At 37.0% G+C, this 23,288-nt stretch overlaps 1 protein-coding gene and 1 long non-coding RNA gene across 3 annotated transcripts in view; one reads left to right on the top strand and one right to left on the bottom strand.

Moving 5' to 3' along the window:
* The window catches only part of LOC124414808 (zwei Ig domain protein zig-8), a 378,841-nt gene that overhangs the window by 25,552 nt on the left and 330,001 nt on the right, over positions 1–23,288 (bottom strand). For both annotated transcript variants that reach the window (XM_046895889.1, XM_046895890.1), the window contains exons 4-5: positions 7,286–7,508; positions 4,835–4,932 (exon numbers count right to left, since the gene is read on the bottom strand). In XM_046895889.1, the coding sequence (XP_046751845.1) occupies positions 4,835–4,932; positions 7,286–7,508 (321 nt within the window). The remainder of the gene's footprint in view (positions 1–4,834; positions 4,933–7,285; positions 7,509–23,288) is intronic.
* LOC124414809 lies at positions 569–3,153 on the top strand. Its single transcript, XR_006930073.1, has 3 exons — positions 569–579; positions 1,224–1,228; positions 3,021–3,153. It is a non-coding gene; the product is annotated as an uncharacterized LOC124414809 (long non-coding RNA).

Genomic DNA, 23,288 nt, shown 5'->3' with positions numbered 1-23,288 from the left:
GGTAAAGACGTTCTGCGTTTTTTACATAAGCAATTGTGAAGTGATCTAGTGAAATAAATAATTTTTGCGAGGACTGTTTTTGTTGAGGAAAAAAGAATCGCTTTGTGAGAAAAGTTTAACTGATATAAGAATCTAACGGATTATATATTGCCCTTTATTTTCTTTTTTAATAATCAAAATTGAAATCGTTTAGATTGGATTAGAACACAAAACCTTGAGAAAATTTTTTTAAAACTCAAAATCTTGAATCAGGCTTTTTCAATTTAGGAGTAACTGATATTATATATATTTTTTGACGACAAAATCACGATTGTTTCAACACAAAAAAGGGGAGATATTATGGTTTTCTTGATTTCGTTCACGGGATTTAGATATTTCATTTCAATAATTTTAACGAGTGCTGATTTTGTTTTTACCATTTCTGCAATCTGTACCATTACTATTGTTCACAAAAAATCCCGAGAAAAATGGCCACTGAAAAAAAACGTCGGATCTTTGGTGAAACTATTGAAATAAAATCTACAAATCCCTTTGGAAAAAATTAGAGCGTTCCGAAACCTATTTCCGTTTTAATTTCAAGTTCATTGTTTTCATTGTAGAATTCGTATGGATTTTTTCGAGAGTTGGAACAATGTAATTTGTTTAAAAAGCTGCCAAACAAGTTTTTCACAATCTGTTTGGCTTTCACGATGAGGTTTGTAAAGTGGAAAAAATGAGAAGAATTTAAAATGGCCATAGACTAAATGATTTGGAATGGAGTGCGCCATACACACAATTTTCATACTCTTTGACTTGAGTGTTCTTAAACTCAGCAAGCTTTGTCCGGACGACTAGTTAGTCGTAACTGCACCGAGAGAAATTACTGAGAAATAAGCAAACTGAAAATATGGTTCTGGATACAAAGTGAAAGGGGTTTTGTATCTGTGATCAGAGAATCTAGTATGTGTTATTATTCTTCTCGATAATGATCACTCTTGCTAATTTTATTTTAATTATTGCGATAATTTGACGTTGGTATAAAATTCAACTGATGTTAAATATTATTTAGCTGAAAAAATGGGGGTCAATTAAAACAAACATTTTATCCGAATTTTCTAGTGACCATAAAATATAAAATTTGTCCCAAAGTTGTTATTGAACCCATATAGGAAGCGTTTGCTTTTGAATTTCCGGTAAACTGCACGTAACAATTTTTCTCCTGGTAAAAAGTCAACATTCAACAGTCGAAGTGAAGTAATTCACTTGAGTATTACGGCGTGCTTGTTTCTTGGCTGAAGAGCTTAGAGGTTATAAATATTATGCCACGAGTACACGACGTCATTTGTTCACTGCTGCAGCTGTGAATTCCAAATTCCAACGAGACTTTAACAGTTATTGAGCTCAAAATCGGCAAACTCTTAAGTATGTGCAATGCGATGCAAAATGCATTCTGCCAAAATGGCCGATGAATCATCGGGCTCATACACATATGCGTTGAAAATTCCTTCTGAAGACTGATCTGTGGGAATGAATCGCATGGCAATGTAGAGAGGAAAAATAAAAAAAACTTCTTGCAAGCTCTGTTCTGTGTTCGAAAATTTTTCGTTTAACTGGAATTCAAGAGGAATTTTCAAATATGTACTGATAATAAATATTTTTCAAGTTTTTCTTTTCTAACCGTTCAGTCTCCAAGAATTTTAAACCAGGTAAAAAGACGAGAGCTTGTGTTTCAAGTAATTCACTATTCTCCGTTAATTTCGGTCTTCTTCTGTTTTTAACGAGTATTCGACAATGATTTCTCAAATACATTCATTTCGACATTTTAAACCATTTTTCATGAAAATCAAGGAATGTGACGAAAATTAGATTAAAAAAAAATAGTAACATGTGTTCTGATTTAGTTGTTTTTATTCTATGAATTGTTTAACCGAACATTCCTTCAGCAGCATAACAAAAATCGCAAAATATTTTTAGTTATAAATTTACAATTTTCCGTTTCTTCTCAATTTGTTGATCAATTATGTAGACCTTTATAACTTACATTTTGCTGTAGGAAATTATTTGCACCTTCAACTTGTATGTATTTTATAGAATGTATTCCCGAAGACCAACCGTCTTGAACGTAACCTCAAAAATTTTTACTGTTGTCGCTGGCAGTTGTATTCGATACAGACAGCGGTTGAAATTTTTGAGGTTGGTCATCCTGGCAAAAACCATTCTCGATTTGTAACGCATGCATAATAAATTTTAGCAGACAATATATCATTCAGACGTTAGAAGTTCATCCTGTATACTTTAATTCATTGAATTATTATTTACGTGGCTGCCAGATTTTCTGTTTGAATTTTGCATATGTATATCTGTAAATTAGGTTGGTCCTTAAAAAGGTCATTTTTGTATTTTGATCGTCTCACCCCCATATCAATTCCGAGTAACACAAAAATAATTCTCTAATTTCTTCCATTTAAACCTTTCAGAGATTAAATTAAATCCACTCGACGGATTTCGATAAAATTTGGTATAAAGAAGTTTCTAGGATCGCTCATCACGAATCTGAACTCTAAATTCGTTTGGATCAACGTGCTCTTCGAGTGTCTACGTCGAACTGAACTCAACTCGTTCTCTCTCGCGCACGATACTCGCTCGCTCTTGCGCTTCTTTCTCTGCGCATGCGCGTTGCTCACCCGTCCCCCCCTCCCTTTCTGACATGCGTAGCGCACAGACTTTGCGCGCTTACCATGTCTCATGGCTATGGATGGAGAGGCTGCTCATCTTTGGTATGATATCACATATAGGTAGCAGAAGCGTCTTTATTCAACCCACGATAAGAAAACAAGACTTACGACGTACTAATATTGACAAAGAAGCACCAAAAAACGTAACTTAAATCTTGAGCTATATTAAACGGAAACTCAGACAAAACCAGAGCTGGTTAGGGAATCTTCTCGGTCGGCGATACGGGGGTTTTTGAAGTCACTGATTACTATCTGAACTTGAAATGACAAAATTTAAAATGGTGAATCCAATATGGCAACATCAAGTGACTTTTGGGATTTTGGTCCACCATATTGGATCCGCCATTTTGAATTTTCAAATGTTGAGTTCAGATGCGTAGTCAGCGACCCAAGAAACCTCCCGTAAACAAAATTTTATCGAAATCAGTTCGGCAGATTGAATGTGCTTCTGAAGAGGTTAAATGGCGAAATCCATCATCTTGCGGGCACGGGTTAGAGTTGAGATAAAATATGAAAAATCTGAAGAATTATTTTTGAGTTATTTCTAACCGATTTAGAATTGAGCCGGTCGAAATTGAAAAATATTATTACATAGGAAAAGAAAGAAACAAGCAAATAATTATAATTCAATGCATAAACACAGCAAAGCGACGAATCGAGGGTCCGCAGTTGCCCAATTTGCAGTTCGGTCGTTTGTTTGCTGTCAATCGTGTGTTGCGCAAACGGTGGGTGAAACTGGGCTTATAGTTTGCACATGCATCGGCCCAATTGTGTGTCGACATCGATAGCCGTGTATGGTAAATTGGCGAGCGTCAAAGGATAGGCACGCAGGAACTAAATTGCGGACACCGCGAAACCCGCTCGAAACCGGAGCCGCATACAGAAGTAAAGGAGACCTCGAGGCTCCTGTTACTTCCGGTCATTAGAGGGGACGGCCGCGGCTATTCCGCAGGTTCGATCTCATCTGCAGACCTTTTAACTCCCACAGGGACGAAAATTCCGATAAAGATCAATGAGAGCGGGAGTTTCACGAATTTCAAGTCGAAACGATTTTGTCCTATTTTCTCCAACCACTCAATTTTCCCAAGGTAATAGATTTTCGGCACCTTCTTTTATTTTCGACATTACATGATTTGGAGACTTTTTGGGGAGTTTTCATGAATACACGATTTTCAATATTTCCTGCTCGAAATTTGAAAAATTTCTTCTCTCTCAAGTTTTCCATCATTTCAAAACTACAAATGATTTTGTAGAATGTCGAAAGATTTTACGGGACTCAAATACTTCGAAGTTCATGATACTTCGAGCTTTCCTGCAATAGGAATAGGATAAAAATTAATTGGTTCCTTGGCAAAAATGGAATATGAGAATGAAATACGGATAACGTAAGACTGAAAATTAATTTTATTTCAAGGCTGAATGAACATTTATCAATAATCTAACGTTTTTTGAAGCAAAACAACACGGAAAATGTGAACAACATAAACGAAATTCATAAATATTCTTTTTTCCGATAACAATCCGATTTTCGCATGAAAAATTTGGCATCATACAATTTTCGTCTAATCCTTCTTTTCATTGAAAAATATAGGAAAATTGTAAAAAGTGCTTTTCACTTGTTCTCACAAAAAATTACAGTTCTCACTTTAATCAAGTCGGCCATGTTGCTTCGATTTTGAAGAGCCTCATTCACTTGAAATAAAATATTTTTCATAACCATTCCCCGATGGGAAAAAATCGATGAAAAACCCCCTAAAAACTTACCTGCAAAAACCTTCAACTTTTCGAAAAAGTAATACAGTTACAAATGGGAGTTTTGCGAGATAAGTTGGTTGAATTTTCTCTGCAAATCATCATTTCTTTACACTCAACGTAATAAACAATTCGAGAATTAATTCAGTTTGCATAAAAAAAAAAAAAAAAAAGGTACCAGTAGGGTTAATTCTTCAGTGATTATTCAATTCTTTTATTGAATTGAATGAAATGTGCGCAATACGCAGCTCTATTCATGGCTGTAGAGAGATTTAAAATTATGTTTGAATATTCACGATGATACTCGATGTACGTACATACATATAATTAATATACTATATACATATACAAGCATGTATAAATCTTACCGTTAATTACGTGAACGTTGACGCTCGCGCTTTCCGCCACAGTCGGTACGCAGCTGTAATTCCCCGAATCGCTTGGTCTGGCATGGGTGATTTTCAATCTGCACAATCGAAAAGAAAATACAGGATCGTAAACAGAGAGGGTTTAATTAACGATCATCAATTGGCGGTTCGAGTCAATGCTTGATCTGTATTTAATCGAAAACCATTTCCAGTCAGCATTATTTCAATTTACATTGACGGCTGGCGAGTTTAGAATCAGTAAACTTTCGTTAATTATGCAACGAGATATTCGCACATGATTAAGGATTAATGAAATTTACAGAATAAATATTTAATTTTTCAATATTGCTATGAAAATAATTTCGATTAATAAATGGGAATATCGAATTGAATGTTGGAAAAAAATATACTTTTGGGTATTTGTAAGGAAACTGTTCCTTCAAATCAAAATTATGAGTAGGTTGTTTGAAGTGACTCGAAATCACCTGAAGTGACTAAAAAATATCAGTCGAATTGCCACTTCAAGTAATTTGTATTCAGGCACGAAACAAAGGTTTTTTTTTCCAAATGACAAGACCTCATTCAATGCTCGTATAATTAATTGCGAAGTTGAATAGACCTGCACAATAAATTCGCAGATATCTTCTTAAATTTTTCCATCGCTTAAACTTGTCACAACGTTTCAGGATTCCAAAATTCGAGAGGATCAGGGATGAGAAGATTGGCTTCACTGGCTAGAATACTAAGCTACTCTACCCCCGGGTATTTTCTACTTTAAGGGGAAGTCGGTCCTTAAAGTATCACCGACAACTTTAGGAAATCGTAGTTTATACTTTTTCATTTTTCTGCAAAGTAGTTATACGTGAAATGTGTTAAAACGTCGATAAATGATAATATGTTTATGATTATGAAGCTTGAGTGGTCAAACTAACTGAGGTGTGTTCGGCATATTGATAACAAAATACAAAAATTTCAGGTTCGGTTATACATCCGTGTGTAATGCAAACCAGTAGTAATTAGCGTATTTATGGTGTTACCATCAATGACTGAATTTTTTCTGGACGAACCAGCTGCCGGTGTAACAATGAAGGCTATTTTAATTTCCCAAAGTTTGTAGAGGTTTCATTACTTAGGATAGATAAGAGGTGAAATACTCAATTTGTTAAATTGTCGGTAAAACAGGAATTTGCCGGCTGAATCGAGAGTAAGAAAAAAAGCAAAGCACCGTTCAAAGAAAATCCTTTCAATTTATCTATGCCGATGATAAGGAACATGAATCAAACACCATCCCTATTATGTAACAGAAATAAATTCGAGTAAATTCGAACAACACAAGCTGAGAGATCAAAGGCTTAAGATAAGGGTTTATAATTAGAACGCTCAAAATGTCTAAACTTTAGTGTCTGTTATTCGATGCTAATGCTTTTGTGCTCATCTTCCTCACTGACTTAATCTCCGGAAATTGTATGAGAAAGGTTCAAGAACTCTTGTGTGCTAGTATATAGTTATACGACACAAGCGCAATTTTTGACGAACGTTCGTTGTATTACATCAAATCAAGTCTGTTTTTATCCAATTTGGGGATAACTAGAAGTATATTTTTTTTCCAGCCGATTTTTGACTATCGCTGTTGAACAAATCTAGTCCAAAAACATTAAAATTGTATTAAAAGCAGCAGAGTTAAAAAAATTTGGACGTGCTAATTACAGAACCGATTTTCAAATCATTGATTCTTAGCATGTGTTATTTGAATTTGTTGTTTTAAGCAGATTCATGTAACATCTATGCCTTGATCATCTGGTGAACAAGCTTATTGGTAAAAAGCTTAGATGGGAGACAAAAGAATGAACGTACATAAATACTTAGACGTAATAGTTAGCCACTAATTTCAATAATATTGTTTCACAGAATTTGCTCAAACTCAATTTATTACATATGTAGAAAAAGTGCTGTTTCATTGTAATTCACGATCACTGGCTCGTAAAACAATACTGAGGATTTACCGACCGATTCTTTGTATATTCCAAACTTTCGATTGAGACATGTCCGGCCGATTGGCCCTTTAATGGCGGCCGAAATTCAGCAGTCTGTATTCCCAAAGCGTTCTAAAAAGAGCCTCCTCACGTCAGACTATTCACCCGTATCCCTTCACCGACGAACGGCAAGTAACTCGATTTCGGAAAGCGAAAAATGAATGGTAGCATTATGGCTCGTTAGAGCGTGGATGGTGCGGCGCGGAGAGTAACTACAGATAGGCCGCAGAGTGTAGCGACGGGAATGATGGAGTCGGAATGAAGAGATGAAAGGGAAGATATGAGACGAGGTGCCGGTGGCGGGTTTTAGTTAACGGTAATATTATACGAAAACAGGGGGAACCGGAGAACGATATTATTGTTCAGCTCGGCGGGGTTAGGCCGTCGCATAATATGCGTCGGTATGCCGGATACCGACCTTGACGTCAGAGCGTCGCTCCATTCCGTGTCAACGGCGACCCGTGGCACCGAGGCGACGTCGTTGCCTTCTTGCAGGGGCGACGTGAGAACCGGATGGCTGCCGTGGTACCAGGCAACCGTCCCAAGGTCGTGAGGTCCTTGCGACATCAGACACGTCAGTGTCAGCAGACTTCCGGTCTTTACATAAAGGTCGCCCGGGCCGACGATCCTCGCTCGGGCCTCTGTAACAGAATACCGAAAACCGTTGTAGATGCAGTATCATGTTATATATATACTCTTATGAATAGAGAAAAATTTTTGCGTCATGTGTTGTCGGGAAAAAAGTAAAGATGTCACTAGAGTAATATGGCGTCACTACTGGGTTAACAGCTGATCGGTTTAGCTGAAATATATTTCGTATCTTTAAGAAGTTACTTGCCCGTCTGGCTCAAATAAAATCCCATATGAGTTCATATCACAACAAATAATATAAATAATAGATTTTTACGTTTCTTCACATTACGCGTCTCACTCAGAACTGATGCTGGTTGGTGTCGGACATAGAAGATTGGTTATTTAGAGAGGATGTCTCACAAACAAATGTGTCTAACTTGTTCAACGGAGCTTACGATTAGCCCAAGTATTTTGCATTCAGGTTTCAACATATACGAACATAAAGATACAGAAAAGTTCTTGCAAGTGATTCTACTTTTGTTTATGGTTTGGTACGTTGAGTTAATACCGAGTTAAATATACGCTGAAAACAACTCTTATAATTATGTATGTACGACCCGGTTGGTGTAATATTATTTTCCTGCCACCAGATGGCATTCTTTGATATTTCTTCATCACGTCACAGCTATGGTTTAAATATTTCCCTTAATATTAATATGACTGAAAAGAGATGTTACTAAAAGTTATTTTATATAGATCAATTTATTTTTGTACCAACATCAAATTATCGCAACAGTTACAAGAAAATGTAGTGAGATTTACTATTGCCAAAAAAAGTAGTAAAGCATACTAGATTTTCTGCTCATAGCCACCAAATTTATTTTTATTTTATTTTCAGAACTCTATTTTTTCACAATAATAAAAACTGAGAACAGGCAAAAATTTCGAAAAATCAAGACATAGTATTAAAAAATAATGGAATTTTCATAAATGTGAAAACATATTTTATGGAATTTTTCGAACCTTGAACGTCGAGGTATGGAAAGGTGAAAATGCAGAAAAAGGTAAAATATAGAATGCATAAGATTACAGTAGAATTCCGACGGTTAAATATATTACCCTATTGCATTTCTATACTTCAATCTTCCTAAATTTTCAAATTTCTACATTTTGATATTTTACATTTTAAATACCTTACGAAATACATTTTCGCATCCATAAAAATTCAATATTGTGACCTTTCTATTTTGAATTTTCCGATCATTTTATAGCCCCATGCTTGAATACGAAAGTAATTTGAGTTACCACTTTGAGGCGAGGTGAAAAATAACGTGCATAATGATTTAAACTGATCTGAGACCCTCGTTCTCTTCAAATTAAAAATGATTACACGCTTAATTACTTTTTAAATAAAAGATTTAACTTCTCACGGTAAAATTATTCGTTTGTGACTTTGTATAATTAATTTAAAGAAGGGTAAATACGCGGCGTTGTGTGGCAAATTTTTACCCCATTGAAGCGAGAATTTTTTCGTATCTTGACCGAAGGCATATAATTCCATATTTGTCTCTTATGGTCGGTGTTCAAACAAGCCTTAATTTGTGTTTACAGACGGATAATCACGGTGTGTTAGGTACATACATATATAAAATCTTTTATACATAACGTACATCAGGTACATACATACCCCATCTATGTATATTATATAAAAAAGCTCAGGAGTCCCGAGAACAATAATTAAAATAATTTTCTTGCAAAAGAAAGAAAAGAAAAAAAAATAAATAAAATAAACAAACGAACGAAAAAAGACAAAAAAGCGTTCGATGGCCCGGAAGTAATCTGCCATTTCAGACAAAATACACGCAGTATCGACGCCCTAATTGAATACATGGGATCCATTAATCGGCCGGTCGTTTGTGGCAAATGTGTATGATGCATGTATGTAGGTGTAGGTGTAGGTGAGAGACATAACCACCAAGAGCTAAATGAAAAAGTTGAAGTTGGCAAAAAGTTGTTTATCAATCCAAAGAGCTCCGAAGAGGGGCGCCACTTTCTTTCGCGGCTGAAACGTATTATGGGGATGAAAACTTCGAACCCCTATAACAGATCAAAAGTTCGGCCAACTCGAGACAATGGGCTGCGGAGTGTAACGTGTCGGACAGCGGTCAGTGGTCAGTGGTCAGCGGTGGTAAACGGGCTGCAGGCTAACCTCTTTGGCTAGATGCTATACGTGCCTCGATTTCGAGGATCGATTCCGCCACTGGCTGTGGGCGAAACAGCGCGGCGAGGCGGGCAGACCGAGAACTAAAGACGGAACCGTGTGCCTAGAGGTGCACCTTCTTTCCAAAAAAAAGTTTCTCTCTAGCGCTGGACTGGATGTAAGTAAGATGAGTACCAACGGCGCGAAAATCCCCTAGATCGGTGGTGATTAATTATTGTGACGTTGAATCTGCGTGGGGGAAAAAATGAGCGGGACTTTAAATAACTTACACCATAACTATACACGATGGTATTACCGAGCAGGGTAGCGTTCGCGAGAAAAATAATTCCCTAACAATATAGGGATTTCTTTAGACAGTTGGTACACATCGCACTTAAAGGCTTTAACCTCGGAGAAAGGGGCGTTTCCTAGGAGTTCTATGAAGCCTTATGGAAATTGGCTTCTGGTTGAATTGGCTGGATTTTCAGTATGTTACAGTACGTATCCTCCCGATTAACAGTTATCATAGCCAAAATCACAAAAATCACTAGTTTCTGAGATATAGGGTTCGGAAAAAAGTGTATGGACTCTTTGATATCTATGGATTACGCGATTTTTTCGAATTACGAAGATTCGAGGTGAACTTGAAATCAAATATATCGCTCAAAAACTGCACAACCGACAACTGCACGACAAGACGATTATTGCGATGGTCGGAGGGTCCCGTTCTTCAGGTGAAAACTAACCTCCTTACAGTAACCCAGAAAGTTCATGGATGGGACCAATTCATTGATGGAATCGATCACAGCTTCCTGCCTATATTCGAGAATTAACCGTGCAGTTTTTTGAATAATTTGTTTGCTTTCGAGTCTCCTTGAAGCTTTATAATTCATGAAAATCACTAGAGCCATACATATAAAAAAATCTGGACACTTCCGAAACCGGTATTTCAGGAAGTAGTGACTTGGTACTTTTTTTATGATTTTGGGACTTGCGTCTATAAGAATTTTTGATCGTGAGGATATTTACTATAGCATACTGGAAATCCAGCCAATTCAGGAGCCAATTTCCATAAGGATTTCACGAGGTCCTTTGGAGCAAACAAGTGGTTATAAGTGTAACGAGTCTTTTCCGTACACATGACATAATTCTCGACAAAGTAAAAAGATTCATTCAACAGCGAATCTAAAGTATAAAACCTGTTTCTGTCGGAAACAAAAATTGACAGGATTGGATTGAATTTTAATTCACAATTCATAAAAAATTTCTCACTCAAGCCAAGCGCAGGTACCTAAATTACCAAATAGACTTGCAATGGTATTTAATAGTAAGTGAAATATTTTCTGTTCCAAGCAAATCCAAAAGTATTTTTTTTCTAAAGTCTAAAGTTCTCTTCTTTGTCGAAAAATATAATTGCGGATGTTGCCGGAAATTAAATTTCACTGATTTTGCGATATACGATATATGATGTTGTCGAAATTTTCAATTTACCATGTTTGCTTAAATTTTTGTTTAATCGAGAAAAGAGAAACATCGATGGTTGGATGATTATTTCTGCTTACTTCGAAGTTGATAATATCCCATTATTTGTTAACTTTTTTTTTTGTTTATAAACAGCAAAGCTGAAGGAGAAAAAACTGGCCTCAAATTTTGCTAACTTGAAAGTTCCGCAAAATACACTAGTCGTGCGTATATTTTCATAAAAATTTTGTTCAAAACATCAGCAGGATCAGGTTGCAATATAAAGAATATAAGCGTACATCGATATTTGATAGTCTATAAAATCAGTTTGAGTAGCAATTCTGTTTTTTTTTCTTCTTTCTTTCCTTTTCTCCAATATAATGCTACCGTAAGACGAAAGTGTCATATTGATTCAAACAGCGCGAAGACTTGTATATTTGAACGAAGTTCAAACAGTCGGATGTGCGGATCAGAGAAGAAATAACGGGAGCTAAAACGACTGCGGAGCAGTAAAAGTTTTTTTTTGTTTTTGTTTTTCTCTTTATCTTCCATATTAAAACGTAGTTCGCGATAAACCGCGCGGCAGTAATAAAAACCCGCTGCGAACCTATTTCGATGGGATAAAAATTTAAACGAGCTTTCCTGACGATACTGGAGGCCCGATATATCCGTAAGCTTTGGTGGGGCACCGATACGTCCTGTGTATCCTGCGGGAACCCGGCCACCCCTACAATTTCACCTGCACGTTGGGCCAGGTGCTCCTCTTTATTGATCCGATATTACCGAGACGTTAGCCACGCCGTTTTTTCACCCCCCCCCCCCCCCCCCTTCCATCGCGTTATTTCATCCCGATCCGCCCCCAGTCAACCCCCGGTTATTTTGACGGCTCGTCGTCGATGCAAATATTATTAAATCTCATCCCGACGGTATACCAGCTAAGAGGTTCGAGGAGATGGGAGGGGGAGGGGGAGAGAAGAAAAAATTATAATTGACAAGGGAGCAGAATAAAAAGAAGAGAATTACATTTTCGGGTTTGGGTTTTTGTTTTAAAAGTAGCTTCATCGATTATTCCATATTTTTCATTAAGGATGTATAATCTGGCGCGTGGCTAAGAAGTTGAAAAAACGTGAAAATGAAAAATTTGAGAAACTTGGCCTCGGAATTAATAATAGAAATGAGTTTTATCTGAAAACTATACGTATATCCTCTCGGGGTAGACACTTATTAGAAAACTAAGAAATAATTATATCGTATATTCAACGGTTTTTCAGTGAATCAATTAATTGATGTATCCTTTTTATTATTATTCGATTAGCCAGGAATTTCGATGAATCGTTTATTCGATTCACACAGGTTGTCGAATTTCGATGAACAACAGTTGATTTCCTTCATTAATAAATTCTGTTCAAAACGCTTCATATAAGTTCTTGATGAAATCAATATATTTCGAAATAAAGCATGAGTTTGTTATATATATGTATCGAGGGAACATTATTTTGACTTAATTCAACTCAACTTCAGTTTTCTGTTCCCCTAATCCAGTCTTTATTTCACATCATGTATGGTTTGATACTATTTTTATGATTCTTTCAGTGAACCGAAACCATCCAAGAGTCAAACTTTCTCGGATATTTATCTATTTTTCTATCGCCACGCGAACTCTAAAACGCAATCAGTTCTTGTCGTTTAACATTTCTCGAGCCTCACAATTCATAACAATTTTCACGTCCTTTTTCTGCTTTGAAAAAAGTTGCGTAAATTCGTTGTATTTGACAGTAATAAATTTGAGTCATTTCTGTTATAGTGGAAATATAATATTATTCTTTGTCAAATTATCACGATTTTGTACTTCTCTACACACACACACACACACACACACATGAGAATGGTTATTATTTTTGGAAAGATATGCTGGGTGCAAGAAAATTAAAATATTTTATATCACGAGTCAATTTTTTTGTTGAATCTTATCACACGAAAATTCATTATAGTTATAATCTTTTATTATATTTTTCCAATCACATCTGTCTAAACATTAATTATATATTATTATTTTTCACCGGATTTCAGTACGATTCATGTCTTTCTTTTCTGATTTATTTTCGTCTTCCGACGTACCTGGAAGCGATCTTTTTATGGTTTCTTGCTCTGCTGCTTTTTCTGGGAATTGTTTTGTGTATAATTTTTCAGTTGCGGTAAGTCTCTTCCGCGGAAGATACTGATGGATATTGGAGAAGCGTTTGCCCTCGGGAAGTGAGTTTTCCGTCGAAGCATGTTCCGGGAAACCCATGTCTGAACCTTTTCCTTGTTTTAGTTTTACCTCCTGGCCTCAGGTTTCCTCAAAATACCCCATCGGTTCTGTCATTTTGTCGATTACGGATTATACCTATATTACGAAAGCGTTCCTATCCAAGAAAAATCATAATCTTTTCCCCATTAGGACGTACAAGGTTTAGATATCAACTCTGGACTGTTTTATCGACTCGTTGAAACTCGAAATTGTTGTTTCGGATATTATTGTAAGAAGAAATTTGCTTTTTAACAAAATGAAAATTTTCTTCATTCAACATCATACCAAAATTTGTTCCCCTCAGTGGTAGGCAATCCAACACACTACGGGGTTAATTAGGAAACACCCTGTACACAATATACGAAACGAATCAACTGAAACTAAAAATTAGCGGACCTTCAGCAGGATCGACGAAAAGTCTCCTGCGTTTCAGAGGATATAATAAAAAGTCCGCAAACTGAGAGGAGAGTCGAAAAAAGGGAAAAACGAGAAGCAGAAGACGAAGAAGAAAATGGTAAAGTAAAATGAAAAAAAAGAAAACAACCCCACGAAAAAGAGAGAGAAACGGTGTAGTCTAACGGGGGGTATAAAAGAACACGTTGCATGTATCTTCGAAGGCAATATGACGACCCCCCACTTAGGGCATGTCTCAGGAAAGGCTGCAGAGATCCAACCAAGGGAAGGCTGATCATAGCCAGGAGTATCCTGCGAGGAGGATGAGAATCCTGCCTCCCTCACAGCCCCCGGCAAAAAGTGGAAAGAGAAGGGAGGGGGGGGTTAAAATATTTTATAAGAGGATAGAAATGGTTTTATCGGAGAACCAGTGCTTTGGGTTAAGAGAGACTTCTCTTTTTTCCCTCTCGTTTTGCCCACTCGAATCTCGCCGCCTCGTTTCTGTTACCGTTAAAACTTCTCGTCTTCCCGAACGAATTCGGTCAGTTGAAGATGTGATCGAGTAGATTATGAGAGGAAACTCTATAGGGGACTTAAAAAAGTTATTTTGCGGAAATGTTACATGGAGAATTCAATACCTAGTAAATCCGCCTGCATTTAGGCAATTTGAAGTCAATTTATATCGGAAGCCGCCCGGATTCAGGCAATTCGAATGTACATTTATATCGAAACTCGTCTGCATTCAGGCAATTCGAAGTACATTTACATCAACATCCGCCTGCGTTTAGGCAATTCAAAGTACATTTATATCATAACTCGCCTGGATTCAGGCAATTCGAAGTAAATTCATATGGAAATCTACTTCTATTCAGGCAACTGAGGGACATTCTATCGATTGAACAACATTTGTTTCGTACATTCGATTGACCAACTCCTCGAGGTCCATAATCAATCGCAAACCACGAGACAACTTACAATCAGTAAAATGCAGTCTCAGATGTCGTAACGCGGGTGGCGTTTGCATCTTTCATCGCGCCTGAATATTTTTCACTTACTAAATTGTACGACATTTGTCAACGGCGGAAAAAATTTCATTTGAATTTTTTTTTCCTCCTCGCTTCTGTACAAGTCGCGGGGATTGAAAGAAGGGACGGTTTGAAACGCGTCAAATAAAATCCTGCGAGGTGTAACACCCATACACCCACACACACGCACACATTTTTGTTGAAGGTTCTTTGGACTGAGGCGTTGGTTGAAAAGCGGCGAAGGTGTCGAGACGGGACTTGCAGCGGTGATTTAATAATTTATTTCATACCCTTCGTGTATGTAATATAATACGTGTATGTTTACATAATATACATACACATACTTATGCTATACATATTTTAGTACGTAAACGCGCACTTGAAAAAACGCGCTGCCTGCTGCGTTGCATCGAAGTCAGAATGAACGAACGAATACGCAACGCAAGCCGATGAACAGGGCTGAAAGGAAAGCTTCACTTTACTCGGGGGCTTGAGAAACTTACGGCACTACTGCACTACGGAGAATAAATCAAATCCATTCAACGCGTACCATAAAAATCTTCTCTATGCATAGGTATATTCTATGCTGGAAATTATTTTGTGGAAATATTTTATCGCAAATTTAAAGGACAAGACAGCCTGCATTTATGCAATTCGGAGTATTTTCTATCGAAATTATGTAACTGCATTTTGGCAACTATGAGTTCTTACTCATTGAATTTTTTCTCATGATTCGTGATTGGCCAACGACTCTTCAACTGTCTTATCTTAAAAGATTCTTCGACTGTTTAACCAATCGGCAACAACAAGAAAAATGACAATCGCTTGTGGTATACCTTGAGTTGCATAAATCTAGGCGCACTTCAATGTAATGTCCGTTAAATTGCATAAATGCAGGCGAATTTGACTTGAATGTATTTTGAATTGCATAAATGTAGGCGGATTTCAATAAAACAATTTTTTGTCCAATACAATGTAATGCATATTGGACGCGGTGAATTATGCTCTTGAATATTTACTTCTTGAATATCTGCGAAGTAGTTTTGTGTTTGAATTCAGGCTCACACTTAGCAAAGTGTCTTTTGAATTTACTCGAACGCGTTTTAGGTTACTTGAAGCAACTGAAAAATCCTAAAATACCTAAAATCACTGATTCAATTGAATTAAAGTAATTAAGTCTCCAAAAATTGGTTGTGAAGATTGAAGTCACGCTCAATCGCAAAATCAGAAATCAAAACCAGCGACTAAAATATGACGATCGAATCAAAACATAAAAAAATAATTTCGTAAATTTCTAAATACTGTATATACAAGATATGAAAAATTAAGCGTATAATCTAGTATTCACAGTTATCATCGACAACTTGTTAGTCGATTCGACAGAGTAGGATTGTTTTTAATTCAGAACAAAGAAAGTTGAAATTCTAAAGACCGAGGGATTATTTTACTCTCCGTTTAACTAGTCTGTTTTATATGCATTCAAGCTACATCGTAATCACAATATCAAGCATATTTGCTGTTCACTTCTTGGAAATAAAGTCGCGTAAAAAGCCTCATTGAGAAGATAAAACCGATAGCAAACAGAGGACAGAAGATGCGAAAAGCGGGGTGAAGGAAATATGGTACTGACACATTTTTCATTACAGAGAAAACAGCGTCTGAAGTGAAGTTTTCTTCTTACACGATGCGGGGTGTACACAACGGATTACAAAAGCAATACATATATTTCAAAACGGTCTGTCAAAAGAAAAGAACACTGTACCGCATCTCAAAAGCTCTCATCCGGACTTTCTCTTCAACTTCTTTTATTCAGTCTCATTTTATTCCACCTACTCTGAAAGCAGCATGGACGGAGTTATTTATAGAGTACAGACTACAGCAGAGCTTAGCTTAGAATTGGCCGATTAGGATATTAATCCACTATTCAATCTCTTCGTCTATTGCGTTGCAACATAAATATAATATAGACGTTGGCTTGTTTTTGACGCGAGTTAAATTATTTTCGACGGATTCAATTTTCGCTGTCTGTCATACACCGAAACGAAGGATTCAATCTTGGAACAGCTGTTCGAAGTGTTAATTGCTTCACGAACGCACACAAAATTGCTTCTTGTATACTTGCGCGCAACAGAAATCAATACTTTTTATACCACGTCGTTCAATTTTACACACAATTGATAGGAACGCGTTCATTCTCTGCTTCTGTATTTTAGAAAATATGGAAAATTGATGGATTACGTAATTTCAAACGTTTGAAAATTATTTGCTGATATCTTAAATACATTATCATCATAAATATGGTTACACGTTTGTTCTCAAATGGAATTGGAAAATCATAAAGTTCACAGATTGCATGGGATTTCACAGGAATGCGTAAGAGTTCACAGAATTTCATTGGATTTTAAAACATTTCACGCGGCTCTGCTGGACTTCAACCTCAGGTTCCATAATTTCCGCAGATGACATTTCAAAAATTTTGAATATTTCAAATCATTTCACAAAATTTCGCAGCCTTCCGTCGAACTCTAAGTATTTCTTCAAATCTAGCTATTTCAAAATTCCACTAGACTCAAAGGATATTTTCTTAAAATTGAGGGATTTCAAGATATTTCACACGATTCCAACAGATTTCATGGAATTTCAAGCGGTTTTACGGTACGAATAGTGTGAGTTCAGAATAATTCATGAGCGGTGTAGACCGGATTTCAAGGATGGTTAACCCTTTCTCATTTCGAATAATTAGATATTGAAATTGTTATTTTGTATAAAGAAGCGTGCCAGCTAGATTATATATAATAACAAAGAAAATTGAGAAGACAGAGGACCTTAAGGTTATCTTTTTACACCCTCGAAGGGCGTAAACTTCTCATTTTGAAAGTCTGTAAGAGAATTGTGATGAAAATTTCGTGACCCACAGACGGTATCATCGATCACGCTAAAATTTTTCCCCAAATATCGGCCAGTTTTCGTAGCTTATCGGCATCGCAGAAGGATTCGCCGCTTCCTTAAAGCTGTTCAAGCTCGGAATGAATTAGGGCGGTGAAGATTATACTTGGAAAATAGGCGGGACCCCCGCAGATAAGGTTTCAACTTCGATCTTAATTCAGCATCTAGGGATGCAGCAGCGAATTATCCGCGGCGAACAGATTCGGCGTCGACTGTAAATCGCGAATTTGCGTGCGAGCTTTAATGGCTGCAGAATTCTTACCATCCCAATCTCGATTCCCCCCAACTTCCAATTCGCCTATCTCTTCCGACCTGAGTTCAACCCTCCGATAAATTATCATCCGAGGTTAAGCCCTTCGACAGGGTCCGAGTCGTCGATTATACCGCCGCCGTGCGAAAACTCAACATCTCCGGGTCGCAAATTCCGTTGTAGGTAAGCGTTTATACACGCGCGGTTAGGTTTCGCATAATTTTCGCTCGATCGTATTTGTCATCAGCTCATTTTCAGCGGTGATTTTTATCATTGTGACAATATTTATAACTTTAGTAGTTGTGAAACAAAAGTTGCTAAGACACTCGAGGATAATCGATTTCGTATTAAATAAACTAACAGCTAACGGTGGGCTCCTAGGGACATTTTTTGAGAGTCGCGATTGGTATTGCGGAAGCTGTTCAATCAAGCGGTAACTGTTGGCCAATAAAATTAAAAAAATTGAGAAAATATCCCTAGAAGTCTACAGCTAACGTTGGGCTCCTAGGGACATTCGATGACAGTCGCGATTGGTATTGCGTCAGGTGTTTAATCAGGCGGTAACTGTTGGCCAATAAAATTAAAAAAATTGAGAAAAATTCCCTAGGAGTCTACAGCTAACGTTGGGCCCCTAGGGACATTTGATGACAGTCGCGATTGGTATTGCGTCAGGTGTTCAATCAGGCGGTAACTGTCGGCCAATAAAATTCGAAAGACTTGATACATCGAAAAATGATTGGAGGTGATTCTTTAAACTTCAAAACGTGGAGATCTAGTGAAAACACAACTTTTCATTTTCGGGGCGAATCAAATAACTCGGTTTTTCTCTGAAAACAGAGATACGGGAAGTTATATTTTTTTTCTCGAAATCTATAAACATTTCTTGACTTTACTGAAAAGTTTTTCCGATCACGTGACTCGTGCGTGATTAGCGAAACGGCTTTATAAGAAACCAGTAGGGATTTTTACTTTTTCACCACATTGAAAAAAACGACGAAGTATTTAAAAAGGATTTAGCAACAAGGGGTGGAAGGAAATCCGGGATTCGCCCGGCGGCGAGGACGAAAGGGTGACGGACATTGCGGTGCAGGCGACATTGTCGCGGCTGTGGGAGTAATTCAGGACCGAAACCACGACCCAACCTTGCGCTACCCATTTATATCTACATACGGGGCATTCCGTGCCAAATCACCGAATGTTTATTCATTTGGAAATAAAATGAATGATTCTGATTTGGTAACATTTATTTCAAACGATTTATATCAATTCCGAAGTTATTACGTGATTTTCACTGATTACTAATTGATTTCCTAACATTCTAAGGGATTTTTAGTAATTGTCAGAAATGAATTGAAATCACTTGGTGAAATGAAAATGAAGGAAAGCATAAGACAAGATAGAAATCAATCTAATATTGATTAATGTTCAATTCTAACAGTTAAATGATTAAGGCAAGACGTAATACAAGGATTTCCATGATTACCAACGCTGTTATATGATTTTAAGTGATTCGCAATGATTTCAAATGATTTGAGTTAGGTATCTTGATTGATTCCGTGTTATTTGTCGTTCGGAAAATAATTCAATCCTTCGGGTGCTTTGGATTTGCGATTTAATTTCTAACTATTAAATTTGTGAGTTATTAGCATCTCGAAAATCACAGTAACTTTAACGAGACTACTTATTTTTCATAACTTTTCTTTATCAGTATGACAGTTTTCACATAAAAAAAGAAAAAAATAGCAAATAAACAAATTCAAACGATTTTCATAACGATTGTTTTTACGCACTATTTAAACAATCTTAAATACAACGAGGATTGAATATTTGAGAAAATTTACAAGAATTTTAATTCCGTAATACCACCATAATATTCGGACCAAAACTTAAGTGGTTCTCCGATTTGTTCTACTTTTCTAGAGGAATTCAAATTTCTTATCTCAATAACTTCGATTGTAGCCATTTTCCGAAGGATTACTGTAAAGCTAGATGATAATGAAAAATTGAGAACTCTGTGTTAAAAAAACGGAAAAAATCCTCAGTCTCACTTCCGTTTTGGTATTGAAACTATCATCCTATATATAATAATTAGATGATTAAATTTCAATGAGAATCAGTTGCAGCAAGAAATTTTTTTGTTCTTGTATTTCTCAAGGTGAGAGCTACAGATATAAATGGAAAAACAGGAAAAAAAAAAACAAAATTTAAAATGACGATTTGGCACAGAATGCTTTATATATAATACTTTATATGTACCGCAGGTTCGCGACATCTATATTATAGGAAGACACACACATGCCCATCAATTTTAATTGCTGTCGTTCTCATACCACCCCTCCCGCCATCCAACGTCAATTAATAACCTGAGCATACACGCGACCTGTTTACAGTGTAGGAACATACGTGTAAATTTGCATTGTACCTACTTACACGAAATCCGCGAGGGAAATGAAAGGAGGACGCTTTAAACGGCCGAATTAACATGCTGACGGGCATCGGGTCTTTCAACGCAAATATACCTACTGGCCGCTGGAATCCGTGTGAGTTTTAACGTTTTTATTATCAAATTGAGACATTCTTGTAGGTCGAGTTCATTTGGCAATCAAGCACATTACATCTGATACCGTGAAGTGAATTTTTTCAATGCAATGTTTCACAATTATAGGGGAGGGTGGGGTAAAGTGGGCCCCTGGGGGAAAATTAGGCACTTTAAGATTTTTGATATCTCAAAAAATTTGGGGGCAAAGTGGGCACCTTAAAATTTCTGATATGTCAAAAAATTTGGGGGTAAATTAGGCACCTTAAGATTTTTGATATCTCAAAAAATTTGGGGGCAAAGTGGGCACCTTAAAATTTCTGATATGTCAAAAAATTTGGGGGTAAATTAGGCACCTTAAGATTTTTGATATTTCAAAGAATTTGGGGGCAAAGTGGGCATCTTAAAATTTTTTAACTAACAAGGGATAAAATTATCCACCAGAATTTTTTATTTTCTTAAGGGGCCCACTTCGCGCCACCCACCCTTGCTCCAAATTTGCAGAATTAACAATATCGATGCAACCCTTTTCGATGTGTAGGATGTTCATATTTCTTTTCGAAATCCATTAAATTACGTTCAATCTAAATTGTATGAATTGATTTTAATTCTTTTGCTAATATAAGATATACAAAATTCTCCTCGTGCGTAAAATTTTTTGATGTCTTTTAATTAAATTTTCATTAAGCAATGATTTCAATTTTAGAACAGAGCGAGCTTGTTAAAAAATACATACCGATTGCCAGAGTGATGAGAATATTCAGTTGAAAATAAATTTTTAGTAAACACAAAAAAAGACTTTTTTAAATCAATTTTTCAAAATCTCCGCTTGGATAAAACGAAGAAGTAAATTTTTCATCGGAAAGATTAAAGTTTCGACCAGACTAAGGTATTTTTTCGAAATTTCGACTCCATTCATAGCCTCGTAAAAAATTCATACGATCATCTGCTAGTTTAACAACCTGCTGCGTAGAGTGGCGTGGTGAGCCACGTAGAGTGGCGGGTTTGCACGATTAAATCGTTCCAAAAATTTTTTACTTTGCATCCTTACCTCGAGAGCAGGAAATTACGGAGAGGTGGACGTCGGTCGCTGATTGGGAGGTTCGGCAGAACTTTGCCCAACCCTCTGCAGAACCGCGATCTGTGTTTACTCAATTCAATTGCCATTTCGGCTTCTGGCTTTCCTACCCTTTGCCACGGTTCGCTGGAGTGGAATGGAAAACGAACATCGGACACCGAGCACTGGACACCGATAGAAGCCGTGCACGGATGGTCGAGGACAAAGGATAATGCCAGGATACAGATATAGATAGCGCAATGTATATGTATTCTCGGTCCTTGGCGAGCGCTGAGATATCCTCGACGATTACTATCGCTCTGACCGCTCGATTAGCGATAAAAAGGGAAGAAAAATCTCGCGCTTCAAGCTGTGTAATACTCATCTCGATTTCGAACCAAGTTAGATAAAAGAAGTAGGAAATAGAAAAAGACAACACGTCAAGCAAGGATGAGCATTTATAGCTACATAATAGGCCCTTAGACTGATGTTTCAACTCAGTTTTACAGGTTATGTACAGTATTGTTCATTACTGATTTGAGTCTCCGGCTAACTTGTTTTCGACCCGAAATAAACTGCGAGTTCGACTCTATACGAATTATGTGTCAATGACTCCAGTCGTTGTCACATAATTGGTGTAGAATCGAGCTTGCATTTTGTTTCGGGTGACCGAGAACAAGTTAGTCGAAAGAAAAGCCCGCGAATTTTGAATCGCATTAAGTCGTTGGCGACAGTTTTTCTTGTTACTTTGCTTGGCTTTGTTACAGAGACGCGCAGGAACTTAAAAAAAAGTCAAGTCTATGCAGTCTAGAATACCTGAGATCAGATTAAGCAAAATTAGTTTAAAAACTTGTCAAATATAATGAAGATAAATCAGATTTTTGGTTTCAAGTGATCCGATGAAATCTATTACCTCACATACGTCAAAATAACGGAAAGTGAAAGAAATGAAAAACGCTTCGAGCGAGGGTGGAAATTATTAGTGACAAAAAAGACTCTTGAAGCGAGTTTTTCACCTCATTTTTCACAGGTTATGTATGCTGTACAGAACAGTCTGCAAATTGTAAATCGCACTAATTTTTCAGCGTCATTTTTTTTCTCACTTTGCTTTAGGTATTTCGTTACAGAGAAACGTAGAAACTTGAATAACCAGTCGGATTTATATAACAGAAAACGTTCAAATTACTAACCAAGAAAAATATCAAAAAAAATTAAAAATTGGTTGAATCCCGCTAATTGAAAGATGAGATAAATTTCCAGTTTCAAGAAATCTGCGACCATTTTTTCTGCCCGTCTTCTTCAGTTAATTTTCTCATTTTCGGATTTCACCTGCAGCCCCGATCCCTCATGTATTCAGAGGTTCGCAGGTGACGACACAACAATTTCGCGGCGACACCCGTCGACCCATTTTTGGCTCGTCCTCGGTAGTCAAACTGACGAAACACAATTGACGTCAGTCACTACGGTGACGGAGCGATCGGCCAACAAAGGACGCTGAATCCGACGTCCCGACGCCGTCCCTGCGTATTAATTATCTCGTTACAACGTCACCTGCATTTACGCCACCTGTAATCCGTTTTCCGTGTAACATTGTTGCCTGACGCGCGAAATATTTCAACGGATTGGAAAAATTATCTGACGAATACTGTCATATTTTTAAAAGAGTATTTAAAAAAAATAGGAGATCAGA

The sequence above is a fragment of the Diprion similis genome, chromosome 14, assembly GCF_021155765.1.
Source record: "Diprion similis isolate iyDipSimi1 chromosome 14, iyDipSimi1.1, whole genome shotgun sequence".
Classification (NCBI taxonomy): Eukaryota; Metazoa; Arthropoda; class Insecta; order Hymenoptera; family Diprionidae; genus Diprion; species Diprion similis.
This window is presented reverse-complemented; position numbering and strand designations above follow the sequence as displayed.